The sequence below is a fragment of the Staurois parvus genome, unplaced genomic scaffold (assembly GCF_062004578.1).
Source record: "Staurois parvus isolate SC_StPar_1 unplaced genomic scaffold, SC_StPar_1.0 ptg000697l, whole genome shotgun sequence".
Taxonomy (NCBI): Eukaryota; Metazoa; Chordata; class Amphibia; order Anura; family Ranidae; genus Staurois; species Staurois parvus.
In genome coordinates this window covers 5,295,062-5,310,000 of record NW_028318493.1, presented here as the reverse complement: position 1 = coordinate 5,310,000, position 14,939 = coordinate 5,295,062, and the positions used below count along the sequence as shown (strand labels likewise).

The 14,939-nt window shown below is 42.4% G+C and overlaps 1 protein-coding gene across 4 annotated transcripts in view; it reads left to right on the top strand.

Annotated features, from left to right (window-relative positions):
* Positions 1-14,939, top strand: part of VTI1A (vesicle transport through interaction with t-SNAREs 1A) — a 734,144-nt gene that overhangs the window by 175,076 nt on the left and 544,129 nt on the right. For 2 of the 4 annotated variants that reach the window (XM_089653081.1, XM_089653079.1), the window contains exon 5: positions 3,587-3,607. The exons of the other annotated variants lie outside the window; for them this stretch is intronic. In XM_089653081.1, the coding sequence (XP_089509207.1) occupies positions 3,587-3,607 (21 nt within the window). The remainder of the gene's footprint in view (positions 1-3,586; positions 3,608-14,939) is intronic. 4 annotated transcript variants of the gene reach the window in all.

Below are 14,939 nucleotides of genomic sequence, written 5' to 3'. Positions count from 1 at the left end.
GGATAATCAGCAGATGTTTTCTGATGATTTCCTCCCTTTGCAACAGACCGCTGCAGTTTGGGCACTGAAAAATTCTACAGTGATGTTAGTAGGCATAAATTAAATTTCAGCACAAAGCAGTTAAATACAGTGAGAGGATAAGGTAGTCAATCAATCAGAGAACTTATCTTGATCATGACAACCTCTAAGTGGACATTTATGCATGTGGAAACCTAACCTTTTGTTTTCCTGTGTCAACTACAAATGATATATATTATTTTTCTGGTGCATTCAGATTTGTGAAACAAAAATTAACCTTCTTAAGTGGTATTTCTACAATGCAGAAAAGCTCTTTACATTTAGCAATTGTCTGCACAGTCTTATTCAGTAAGGAAAACACAGAAGATCCAAACTATGACATCTCCTATCAGTGAATATCTCTGGGTCTCAAAAATACATAGGTGACTGGTTGGACTTCATATTGCATAATTATGGTAAACCAGGCTGTCTTTGCTGTGGTTTGCCTCATTTGGTATGTTCTCATTACGGGTTACATGACCCTATTAACTATTTACTCTAATGCCCCAAAAGAGAGTAAAGAGTCCATGCACACTAGGAGTGGAAAAAAAAGGCAGAACCTCTGGCAGAAAAAGTGTCATAAAAAATGCTCATAGCATCTTGTATTGTCATGAAGGATTATCATGTCTCCGATGGCCTATTACTGTTTATGGTGCATTATACATGTTTTTTGAGGTTAGCCTTTTAGGTGTGTAGCTTTTTTTCTTCCTCTCTTTTTTGTTTTTGGGTCCATGCACACTAGGAGCGGAAAAAGTGTCTTAAAAAATGCTCATAGTATCTTGTATTGTCATGCAGGATTATCATATCTCTGGCCTATTACTGTTTATGGTGCATTATAACATTTTTTTGAGGTTAGCCTTTTAGGTGTGTAGCCTTTTTTCTTCCTCTCTTTTTTGTTTTTGGCTCCATGCACACTAGGAGCGGAAAAAAAAGGCAGAACCTCTGGCAGAAAAAGTGTCATAAAAAATGCTCATAGCATCTTGTATTGTCATGAAGGATTATCGTGTCTCCGATGGCCTATTACTGTTTATGGTGCATTATAAATGTTTTTTGAGGTTAGCCTTTTAGTTGTGTAGCCTTTTTTCTTCCTCTCTTTTTTGTTTTTGGGTCCATGCACACTAGGAGCGGAAACAAATGGCAGAACCTCTGGCAGAAAAAGTGTCATAAAAATGCTCATAGCATCTTGTATTGTCATGAAGGATTATCATATCTCTGGCTTATTACTGTTTATGGTGCATTATAACATTTTTTTGAGGTTAGCCTTTTAGGTGTGTAGCCTTTTTTCTTCCTTTCTTTTTTGATTTTGGGTCCATGCACACTAGAAGCAGAAAAAAATGGCAGAACCTCTGGCAGAAAAAGCGTCATAAAAATGCTCATAGTATCTTGTATTGTCATGCAGGATTATCATGTCTCCGATGGCTTATTACTGTTTATGGTGCATTATAAATGTTTTTTGAGGTTAGCCTTTTAGGTGTGTAGCCTTTTTTCTTCCTCTCTTTTTTGTTTTTGGCTCCATGCACACTAGGAGCGGAGAAAAATGGCAGAACCTCTGGCAGAAAAAGTGTCATAAAAATGCTCATAGTATCTTGTATTGTCATGCAGGATTATCATGTCTCTGATGGCCTATTACTGTTTATGGTACATTATACATTTCTTTTGAGGTCGGCCTTTTAGGTGTGCAGCATTTTATCCTCCTTTCTTTTTGATTTTTGCATATTGATTAGGTAGCACCCTTCCAGACATTCTGGTGGAACCTCCACTTTTAGACACTGTACGTGGATTCCCCAGCTTTTCCCAATTCCCTTTTTCCCTTTTTTTTGACAGTATCTTGTATAGCACAATAGGTTAGAAGAGTCTAGGAGAGTTTTTATGGGCATTTGCTTTATAAGCAGTTTTTCCCAAAACGTTCCCCTCATTTCATTGTACATTGTACATCTTTTTTCCCAAAACATTCCCCTCATTTCATTGTACATTGTACATCTTTTTTCTCAAAACATTCCCCTCATTTCATTGTACACTTTCTGAGAAAAAGATGGTGAGAGGGCTTTACATGCCTACAGTTGGGGTACCATGGGCATTTTCTGCCTTTGTTTTAAACTCGTTTCTACCAAAGCACTGCGTTTATGAGCGTTTAGCTTATTTTTTGCCTGAAAACCCCTCACAAAAACGCACTTGTGTTTTGTTTTTTTTTTATCTTTTTCTCTTAAAATATGCCTCTAAGTGCCCTAATGTGCATGGACACATAAGATAACATTGAGCTTCTTCTACAGGCAGGAGAAAAAAATGCAAAATTCCTGGAAAAGCAACATTTTGTAAGCCTAGTGTGCATGGGCCCTTAGGGGTTTATTTACTAAAGCTGGAGAGTCCAAAATCAGACTCCCTTCTGCATAGAAACCAGTCAGCTTCTAACCTCAGCTTGTTCAATGAAGCTTTGGCAATGAAACCTGGAAGCTGATTGGTTTCTATGCAGAAGGGAGTCTGATTTTGGACTCTCCAGCTTTAGTAAATAAACCCCTTAATGTCCGTATTATATTTTATAAACTATTTTCATGTAACTACTATACTAAGGATCTTTTTTTAACTTGCGTATACCTAAAGCAACCACTAAATAGTTTTTCTTTCTTATTAGCTATAGAAAATAATGGCAGCATTTTGCTTGGTTACTATTGTCACCACATACAATGCTTAATTGCCTTTACCATGAAGATGTCCTGTTTCTGGCTTTATACAGTTTGCCTGAGGTATTGCAGGCCCTACATGATGTTAATTTGTTTCATTGAGGCTCTCTAAAAATGATTAGCCAACCTGCTCCCATCAGTTTCAGAATTAATTTCTGTTGTAACATGTCTGTTTTTTTTTTTTTGTAAAAGAATAGTAGGAGGTGCAAGGGACCAATGGTCCTGAGATGACGGATAGAAAGGCTGCTCAGGAACTGAAGGCTCTCTTAGATTTCTTTGGTGTGGAAAGCTGAATTGTTACCCGCAGTGCAGCTTTGTTTTAATCCAGTCAGTGTGATATTTTGTTGCTAATAATTTGAGGCTCTTCATTTGTACCATCATGCACAGGAATGTTTGAGTTCCCCTCTTGAAAGGTGGCACTTTCCTCCTGACGAGGCAGGGTGACTTGGTGGAAGTCGACGTTGCAAAGAACACACAGGCTAAAACCTCTCTTTTCTCTCGAACACACACTTCCACCGAGCCATTCCCCTCTTCTTGATGATCGTGTCTTAGATGTGGTTTTAAAAGAGAATCCCAAACCATTCTTTCTGTTTAATGTGACAGTGTGAGAAACTGATCTTTAGTCGCTCACAAAAAAAAATAAAAAAAATAAAAAAGAAGGCAAAAAAAAACACCCGGCGTGTAGTCTATGTTTAGCTCCTTTTAATGTGTTTGCCTGTGATTTTTAAATGCTAAACATGTAAACAGATAAATTGTCAATGTTAATTCTGTATCCTGTCACACAGCTGATCTCTCTCTCTCTCTCTTGCTTCTGTTTCCTTTTTATCTTTCTTTGTGGATTCACGTTGCAGTTGATAAAATTACGGGAAGAGGTGAGTGCTGCCTAAGCCCCCCATTCACCACCCGCTCTACCACTCATGCTTATGTCTCTCTCTGAAAGCTCCGTTTTCCGCGATCAGAACTTCACTTTCTCTTTTAGTTTAGGTTTTGAAAAAGGATTTGCTGAATCTAAGCACCGATTACACAAAATACATCTCTGCCAACAATTTTTTGTTTTTTATTTTTTTTCCCGTTTACTTTATAATACATTCACAACACCCATTGCTTGAACGACACATGTAGTTGTAGTGAAAGCTGGAAGAGGTACACTTAGACAGATGATAGTTGTATTGATATTCATGAATATCACCATTTTATAACTTTTTGGAAGATTGTGTTTTTCAAAGGTTTGCAGTTCATTAAGGGGTTAATGCTATGGGTAGGGCTGATGCATAGGCGTGTCGAATTTGCCACTTTTGAACAGACTTGGAGATGTTAATATATTTTATTTTACAGTAGAGCTCAGTGTGCTCTTTGGTTCCCTGTAGTTGGCCATTTCAGGCTGAGGAGGGGCCAGCTGATATGTCCTTTACTGGATTACTGATAAGAAGCCATGGGTCTCTAGTAGAAAAGGAGGAAGTCAAAAACCTGTGGCTCATATATAAGTGATGGATAGTGAGATCGTGAACTCTATAAATGGACTGGATAAGAGTCTGAAGGGAAGCTGACCACATGCCAGATGAGAGAGTACAAGGCCACCAAAGCTCCACTCTCACCAGAGGGGGCAATACCTATATCCAAAGCAGATACAGGGAATTGAGAGAACACCAAATCAAAATCTTTAGGAAGGTGTCTGGTACAATTGAGGAATTTTGATATGGGACGGATTAACAATCTTAACGAACTGTACATGGTAGATTAGTAAAAAAAAAAACCTCAATACATATAGGAATTTATGGGAATTAAATTATATTAAAACAGTCAATAAATAAAAGTTGAGTAAATTAATTAAAGAAAAACAATAGAATTATAATTAGTGAATGGATTTATCTACCAGTCGTAGATAGCGTTCATGTTAAGGCATGGTAATTAAGATTGGAAACATTTTTCTAAATCCTAAATTATTTTACTATTTTACAGAATATTAAAGGACATTAAACAATGTCAAAATCTCAAATATAATCCTTACAAACGAGTACGGTCATTTTCAGCAAAACTTATAGCATGCATTTTTCAGTGTCTGTGTTCCTGTCCTCACTGTCCTGATTGCTAACCTTGGCAGATGATGCAAACTGTAGAAATTATAGCAAAAGCAAGGTAGCTAAATTCGCTATGAAAATACATATTTGAGAATTATCTTGTCTGTCAAAAAATGTGTAATTAATTTCAGGAGGTTCTCTTTTCGGCCAAACACTATTCCCTGACCACTTACCTTTCTCTACTGCAGTCAAAGCAATATGACTTGGTCATGACTGGGATAGGATAATGAAGGAGCCACAGTTCTCCGCTCTCTCCTTCAATGACCAAACTCTAACTGCTATATTCACAGCACCATGCCATATGGTTAATCTTTCTTATCTAACAGTGCTGTCCCTCTCCCAGTCTAATTGCCGATGTGGGGCGGATTAGAGAAGACAGGTAATAGCAACTGTTAAGGTGCTGTTTTAAAAGTACATTTTAAGTATTTCATTGATTAGATGACTGGAATAAATGTAGGTCTTTTATATCTTCCTTCACTTTACAGTTAAACACAGTTTCACAGTTAAAGCTTTACTACTGGCTATTTAGCCCTGTATTCCATTGAGGGCAGGCATCACAAACTCATATCTAAGGATGAGTGCAAAAGGTAGTTGCACCTTTATTTACAGCCACTACATGTTTTTTTTCTCATAAGGCAATCATTATTTTATATTATAAATATGACATAGTGGAATAATGGGGTGATAGCCAAAAGAGAGAATTAGAAAATTCCACGATGGCGTAAACAATTTCTTCTCTGCGACAACTTCTTTGTTGTCCATGTTTTAGTCATTTGTCCCACCACCTTCAGGAGAGATCCGCTTAGGCTTCAGGAGAGATCCTCACCACCTTCAGGAAAGATCCTCTTAGGCTTAGGCTCTAAGCATTTCCTCATTTTATATTTTAAATATGACACAGTGGAATAAACAGATGTGGTGATAGCCAGAAGAGAGAATTAGAAAATTCCATGGTCATGTAATCAATTTCTTCTCTGTGACAACTTCTTTGTTGTCCATGTTGTAGTAATTTGTCCCACCATCTTTAGGAGAGATCTGCTTAGGCTTCAGGAGAGATCCTCACCACCTTCAGGAAAGATCCTCTTAGGCTTAGGCTCTAAGCATCTCCTCATTTTATATTTGAAATATGACACAGTGGAATAAACAGATGTGGTGATAGCCAGAAGAGAGAATTAGAAAATTCCATGGTCATGTAATCAATTTCTTCTCTGTGACAACTTCTTTGTTGTCCATGTTGTAGTCATTTGTCCCACCATCTTTAGGAGAGATCCGCTTAGGCTTCAGGAGAGATCCTCACCACCTTCAGGAAAGATCCTCTTAGGTTTAGGCTCTAAGCATCTCCTCATTTTATATTTGAAATATGACACAGTGGAATAAACAGAAGTGGTGGTAGCCAGAAGAGAGAATTAGGAAATTCCATGGTGGTGTAATCTGCTAAGGCTGCTGATTAACCTCTTTTTTTATAGCCACCAATTTCTCCTTTGTGACAACTTCTGTGTTGTCCATGTAGTAATTTGTCCCACCACCTTCAGGAGAGATTGTCTTAGGCTTAAACTCTAACCTCTAAACTCTTTCTGCTAAAGGTTATGGGTTGGTGAAACTGGTGCTAGAGACACCAAGGTGCCCTGCGGACCATTGTTTGACATACTTGATTTAGCCAGTATATTCTTTAATCCACATTAAGAACCTCATATACTTTTACAAAACCAGAAGACCTAATCACTGTGCTGTATATAGCCTTGCAGTGTGGAGCCATGGGTGGGACCAAGCAGCCCCACCCACCCACCACAAACGTCCTGCAGAAATCTAATAGAGGGGCAGGTATAAGACCAGTCACCCTGCATAAAGAGAGAGATCAGCAGTGATCGGTCGTTGTTACAGGAAGCTCCTGCACAAAGGCAAGGTTTCACAATGGATTACTGTACAGAATGAAAAGAAATATACAAAGCTCACAAAGATTTAAGTAACAATACACATACCTCTTGTATTTAGATAGTATTTGCTTATTCTGGAATTCAGATTTTGAGAGAGGCTATTTGTCTTGGTTGGATACCTCATACAGATTTGCCTTGGGAGGTCCATGCTGGAAACATTCTAGGTGCCCTCTAGTTTTATTTTGGTTTTATCCAATGATCTGCAATCGGAGGAGTGGTTAAATGCTGACAACAGAAGATTTTAAGATAAAATCTTTATAGTTCTTCAAATGATAAGAATGGAATTTTCTAAGGGGGTTACTTTAGTAAAGACCGAAGTTTGAATTGATTGCTCTGGGTCTTTCCATTCCAATCATATGAAAGCAGAAATACTTTTTTTTTCCATTTTCTTGTGTGGGATTGTACATTCTTTGCAAAGGGGATTTTCAACCCATTCACTAAGCTAAGAGAAAAGTCCCTTGCAACATGAGCAGCCTATTTGCATTTAGTAAATCAACCTCTAGATGTTTGGCAAGCAAATGAATGTGACTCCACTTGGCAAATGTCAAACAATGGCCCACAGTGCACCTTGGTGTCTCTAGCACCAGTTTCACCAACCCATAATCTTTATGTGTTTTACAGATGAGCTGACTCTTCCAATGGGTGTTTGGTGGCAAATGCTAACTTAAAAGAGAAGCTAGGCCAAACTTTTTTTGGCTATACTTCTCTTTTGGGTCACAGGAGTACAATTTTTAATGTTCTCCTGTGACCCAGTGTCAGCGGATAGTGGCCTATTGCGAGGCAGAGCCATACCAGGTTTGGGAAGGATCCCGATGACCTTTTCAAGAGCCACCCAGCTTCCTGATTTACAGCTAGTTCTACCTTTCAGCATGCGGCTGAGAGCCGGGGCCAACCATACCCACCCCTTCCCTAGCTTGACGCTCCAGTGAGTCCTGTAGGAGCAGGGCAAGGTGCATTGACTGATAGTCTCTGTTTTCTCCTGCAAACAACTTGAGAGTTGACTGTTCAGCCATCAGGCGATCTGTCTCCTTTTGGTCTTAGAGCCAGTGTGTGACAGCGGCAGTTTCTGTACGTTTGTTTTCTTACCAACCCCATCATTCATTTGTAATAAATCTTTTGACCCTTCAAAAATATTTCTGTATTTAGATACATTTGAGGTGTTCTATAGGTGGAACAGAGGATGGCGAGGGGCCTCTGATCAACTTGCTGTTCCATGGTGCACATATAAGAAAAGGGGGTTCTAACATAAATGATTAGCGTTTTACATATATCCAAGTAGAGCTTAGTTTGTCCAAAAATTTAATGGTGGATATAGATAGGACTTTAATATATGGTATAGAACATGTACTGGGTAATAGGCGATATCTGTACAAATGAACAAAAGACCAGCAGCTGGCTGCACATTGATTGTCAGCTTCGAATCTTTGGTTTACCTCTTAGTAGCCTGCGTTCATGAAGGCATAAGTTGTGAGGTACCATATTTTTCGCTCCATAAGACGCACCTGACCATAAGACGCACCTAGGTTTTAGAGGCGAAAAACAGGAAAAAAAAATTCTGAACCAATGGACTGCAGACATAGTACAGGAGATGACCAGAGACTGCGGACACAGTACAGGAGATGACTAGAGACTGAGGACACAGTACAGGGGATGACCAGAGACTGCAGACATAGTACAGGAGATGACCAGAGACTGCGGACATAGTACAGGAGATGACCAGAGATTGCGGACATAGTACAGGAGATGGACCAGAGACTGCGGACATAGTACAGGAGATGACCAGAGACTGCAGACATAGTACAGGAGATGACCAGAGACTGCAGACATAGTACAGGAGATGACCAGAGACTGTGGACATAGTACAGGGGATGACCAGAGACTGCAGACATAGTACAGGAGATGACCAGAGACTGCGGACATAGTACAGGATATGGCCAGAGGCTGCGGACATAGTACAGGAGATGACCAGAGACTGCGGACACAGTACAGGAGATGACCAGAGACTGCGGACACAGTACAGGAGATGACCAGAGACTGCAGACATAGTACAGATGACCAGAGGCTGCGGACACAGTACAGGAGATGACCAAAGACTGCGGACACAGTACAGGAGATGACCAAAGACTGCGGACATAGTACAGGATATGGCCAGAGGCTGCGGACATAGTACAGGAGATGACCAGAGACTGCGCACACAGTACAGGAGATGACCAGAGACTGCAGACACAGTACAGGAGATGACCAGAGACTGCGGACACAGTACAGGAGATGACCAGAGACTGCGGACATAGTACAGCAGATGACCAGAGACTGCGGACATAGTACAGCAGATGACCAGAGACTGCGGACATAGTACAGGGGATGACCAGAGACTGCGGACATAGTACAGGAGATGACCAGAGACTGCGGACACAGTACAGGGGATGACCAGAGACTGCGGACACAGTACAGGAGATGACCAGAGACTGCAGACATAGTACAGATGACCAGAGGCTGCGGACACAGTACAGGAGATGACCAAAGACTGCGGACACAGTACAGGAGATGACCAAAGACTGCGGACATAGTACAGGATATGGCCAGAGGCTGCGGACATAGTACAGGAGATGACCAGAGACTGCGCACACAGTACAGGAGATGACCAGAGACTGCAGACACAGTACAGGAGATGACCAGAGACTGCGGACACAGTACAGGAGATGACCAGAGACTGCGGACATAGTACAGCAGATGACCAGAGACTGCGGACATAGTACAGCAGATGACCAGAGACTGCGGACATAGTACAGGGGATGACCAGAGACTGCGGACATAGTACAGGAGATGACCAGAGACTGCGGACACAGTACAGGGGATGACCAGAGACTGCGGACATAGTACAGGGAAAATACCAGGGACACAGTACAGATGACCAGAGACTGCAGACAGTGCAGGGGATAACCAGAGACTGCAGACAGTAAAGGAGATGACCAGAGACTGCTGACCTTTGGGGAGGGAGGGGGAGCGGTTACCTGAATTTGACAGGTACCCACTCCCACTTTCGTGGAGTTGCCTTCCCTCTTCTTCCCGGGCCGGCTTCTGTGACAGCCGGGTGCCCACTGCGCATGTGCGAGAAGCGCTGCGCTTTGTGAATGGCCCGGCACCTTCTGGGACCTGTCATGTGTCCCAGAATACACCGGACCATTCACAAAGCGAAGCGCATGCGCAGTGGGCACCCGGCTGTCACAGAAGCCAGCGCGGGAAGACTGTGCAGCGCTGGAGCGAGGAACAGGTAAGGCCCTGCAAGAGAGAACAGCTGAGCGGCCGGCCCGGTATTCTGACATGGTGGCGGCAGAAATACCGGACCGGCCGCTTTATATTCGCTCCATAAGACGCACTGACATTTTCCCCCCTTTTTGGGGGGGAAAAAAGTGCGTCTTATGGAGCGAAAAATACGGTATATTCCTTCCCATTCGTTATTTATTTTAATGCCTGGATTTATTTTTTTCAATTCACTAAAGGCATAACTAAAAAAAAACGTGGTCGTGTGGGACTCTGCCAGCCTGGCTGTTTCACTAATTCACAGCTTTCTGTGAATGAGAACACTGCAAGTTCCGACAGCCTTTCCAGCTATCCGCTTTTAGTTGTCGCTGTGGAGCACTGTGGTAGTTCACTGAGTCTTCCTGTCAGTAAGTGTCTGCTTGCCCGTACTAGGTGTACGGGCACACAGATACACTGACAGGTCTGCAGGAGAACTGCATGGCACCAGCGATCTGCTGAATGCAGATTTACCTAACAAAAATGTGCATTTATTATTTTTTGTTAAAAGGTGAACTTATTCTTTAACCACTTGCCGCCCAGCCACCGCATTAAAACGGTTGCAGGGCGGCACGGCACGTAGTTTTGAAAAACAGGTAGGGGGCGTGCTTGAGGCGCGGGCCCGCCCTACCTGTCCCGCGGGTGTCAGCAGCGGGTGTCAGCCGCCGGGTCACGGCCGGTGATTACCGGCCGTTTCCCCGGGATTAGCGGTGATCGCTGACAGAGAGCAGGGCTGCATTGTTTACACACAGCCTTGCTCTGTGTCAGTTCCCTGACAGCTCGTGACAAGCTGGTGGTGGGCAGTGGGCAACTGTAGCTCCATGCTGTTGCACCTTCTTTCCTCTTTTGCGTGTCAACAGTGGGGCGATAAACTTTTAATTTCCCTGCATGTGCTGCAGCTCTTCTAATGCCACTGTGAGCTTTCACAATCCATTGGTATCATGGATAAATCCAGACGCTGCGCCCAAAAAATTATTGATGGTGTGCCAAATATTTGTAGCACAGAACACTGAAAGTGTTGACTGAGCCTTGGGGTACTGTTCTTGGATCCTGCTTGTATGAAGATGTGGGGCCAGCCTGTAATTTTGCTTTGGGCACTGGATCCTGTGTGGGCACTCACCTTTGCACGTGGTGCATTGCTTTGAGTTAGTTGCAGAGTGCTATACAAGCCCAGGTCCACGGCAGAGCCCTGTCCCAGAATTTGCAGCTGCAGACACAATGCCTGAAGAGGAGGTATAAGAGAAAGATCCCTCCCCCCCACCTTCTGAGAAATCAGATCAGTACCATTCAGCTGAAATTAAATCCAAGCTTAAGAATATCATAGTTATTATTGCTGTACTCTCTTTTTAGTGTTCGAGTAGCCTGAGTTTGCTCACTCTAAGATCTTCTGCATGGGGTCCCTAAAATGACCCCAGCCTGCTAAGAACTTTCCAGTCTACATGCCACAAGAACCTGTCTTGTATGATGACTGGCCTCACTTTGGAAAGCCATCTGTTCCTCAAAAACATTTTGCTCAGCAATATCCTATCGAGGAGCATTTCATGCAAAAATGGACATTTCCTGTAGTGTACCCTGCCATCTCTTGTATTAACAGGACATTAATGGTTCCTGTAGAGGATAATCCTGTGCTGAAGAACATTTACATTGTTCCTTCTTATCAACACTGTCTGCGTTTTGCAATGGAGAATCAGCATTTCCAATATTTCACCTTTTCCTTTGGCCTGTCCACGCCCTCCCAGTATTCACAAAGGTGCTTTCCCCAATCTCGCCTTGCTCTGTTCTTGGGGAATACACATTGAGGGTTACTTGGAAGAACCTTTAGTAAAGCATCAGTCTTCTCTATCCCTGTCAGCCAATGTCCAGCGGACTCCGAGACTCATTATTCTGGCAGCGTGGGAAAAAGAGACTCAGTCCGTGGATCTCTGTATGTGTCTGACCTGTAAGACCAGACTCTCTCTGACGTGCATTTCCAAACAAGCACTCAAGTCAGGGAAACTCCTTCCCCCCCCCAAAAAAAATGTAGAGCTGTCAAGGAGTCATAGATGTCCGCTTGTTACTTGAAGAAGGCCCGTCTTCCTGTTAACATTCTGGAACTCAGGGTGATTTGGTTGGAATCAACACTGGACCCCTTAGTTGAATGGTCACTCAACTAGAATGTAGTCATACAGTTCCATGGTCTACATTAACCTTCAGGGAGGCAGAGCAGCGTATTTGTTCCTCTCTTGGACAGAATTGCATATTCTGGCTCTGCCCGTCGTTCACATCCCAATCCTTAAAATTGGCAGGCAGACTTTCCCAGTTGTCAGCTTCTGGATCTGGGGGAATAAGCTCTCCATCTGGAGCTGTTTCAAGCTAATTTCTGCAGGTGGGGGATACCAGATGTTGATCTTCTGGAGATTCTGAAACAAACTGAGCAGGTTTGAGGCTAGGTCCAGTGACCTTCAGGCCTTTGCAATAGTGATTCCCTGAGTTCAGTTCAACCCGATCTGTGCCTTTTCATCTCTCTAGCTTCTATTCATCTTTTCTGCAGGATCAAGATGGAGGGTATTCTAGTGGTTCTCGTTGCACTGATTTAGCGCAGGAGGATGTGGATACTCAGATCCCTGACAAACCTTTATGTGGGCCCTTCTGGATTATCTGGAGCATTTGATCCCAAAGGTGTTCAGTTGGATTGAGGTCAGGATTCTGTGTGGGCCATTTGAGTTCCTCCACATCAAACTGGTCACACCACATCTTTATGGAGCTGGTTTTTGCACTGAAGCACAGTCAAGCTGGAACAGAAAAGGTCCTTCAAGAAACTACCACAAAATTGGAAGCACGCAATTGTCTAAAACGCCTTTGTATGCTGTAGCATTAGCAATACCATTTCACAGGAAACACCTGAACTAAGTCATTTGAAAGGGGGTTGCATACTTTTGGCCATATAATGTATGCCATGGAACACTAATATACATAAAATTTTGTAAATTCTAATATATATGCAGCACACAATTACATTGGTGCCCTTGTTCTCCAAACGTCATTTTGTTCCAACATAAATTCAGTTTTGATATTAATAAGACCTCCTCTTCCTGGGCCTCTGTCGAGAAATGTATTCAATTTTTTTTTTTGTCTCCTACAATTTTATATGGTAGAAATTGAGTCCAGGATTCATCCTTTAAAGTCTTCCGTCATTTGCAATATGAAAGTGGTTAAAAGCACAAGGAATATCTGCATTGTCTTTTGTAACATTGATACAGCTTTCATCTCATACAAATAACGGCAGCCGGCTGCAAGTAATCAAAAGCGCCTATTATGATTTCTAATGAGAATTACAAGGAACAAAAAGGATTTCCTGCTATTCTTTCCTCCTGTTTCTTCTATGTATACATTTATAAAGAATATATATATTTATTGTCAGATTGGAAGATTGCACCCTCTCTTTTCAGTGAGTATTTTATAAAGTCTGCCTAAAGTGGGGTTCTGCCTTCAAAGTCCTTAAAGTAAGCCTGCCATATTTTACAGGTAGTAAACCTGAGCTAAAAGTAAAAGCTTAAGCATATACAACGTGTTTTCTTTCAGTTTTGGATAGGGATGGATTAAAAACCTTGTCTTCAGGGACATAACTACAGATCATGGAGCCCATAGCAAATTTTTTTTTTCCTGAGTAATGCGGGCTGGTGGGAGGGAATAGCAGGGTGCTGTACATAGCTTTCTGAAAACATCACTTATGCCTGGTACAAACGGGCCGGATATCGGCCGGTATCAGGCAGTTCAACAGAAACCAGACGACATTCAGCCACCCGAACGTCCGGCTTCTGTAACACGGGCATGCCAGAAGAACATCTGCTAATTGGCATCCAATGAGCTCTTGCAGCCATTGGCCGGTGTATTCTGGGGGGGCAGTCTGGGAGATCGTTGTTCTAACATTGCACAGTTAGTACAGAGACCTCGCCGAGCTCCTCAGTTTTTTCATTTAGCCCACTGGGCATTAGTACCCTTCTCAAGAGCCCCTAGTCCTGATCCAAGTAGTGGGCTGAGTTATGCAAATATCAGAATGCCTTGCTAGTTGGATGGCAGCCTGGAGGAGTGGGTGTCCCTAGGCAAGCTGCATTTGCATGCAGACCACCTTGGGTGACACCCACACGTGTTATTAGGGACAGAGACACAGGCTTGGGAAAAAAAGTGCTAGATGATGGACATTCTCCAGCCAGGAAATGAGGCGGGCTCTGTCTGACCTGCTGCACTTTCTAATGCACACTGTGAGCAGCTCAGTGTGCAATGAAGTCAATATTAGCAGTTTCAGCAGAGGAAAGGAGCCTGTACAAATGTGCAAGGCTGGAGTTCAGCTTTAAGGCTGCGCTGAGGTTTATCCTTTTTCACTGTTATCCTTTTTTATTAAGAAGAGGAAACAAAGGTGTTAACTATGTGTTTGCTGCTTGAACAGCGGATGGCACTCGGTCCTGGTATCAATAAATATCAGAATGCCTCTTTTCCTTTCGTTCATATTAATACATCTATTTTTCTATAGCTAAGGGCATGTACTTTTCTAGATTTTCATGTGTATTTTAGCCTAACATTTCTCTACTGCTGCTGAAATGTACCTGTTATGCTGGGATTGGGCCCTGCAGCTCTTTACAAAGAATCATGTTGTTACCATACATACCAGCTCTGTCATATCCCAGGACAATAGAAATAGACACCTCTCCTACAGCATAGGAAGGCATGCCTGAAAGGAACAGACAGGAGATAGAAGCATTTTGATATAGTATTTGCAGGTTGTTCTGAACAAGACCAAGACGTATAAAAAAAACCCTTTACTGTTATTTTATTCCTAACTTCTAATCAGCTTCCTTTCTTCATTTGGAAGGCTAAACTGGACTGGTTGCTTTGGGCAACAGTTGCAGTTATCCTTGTGT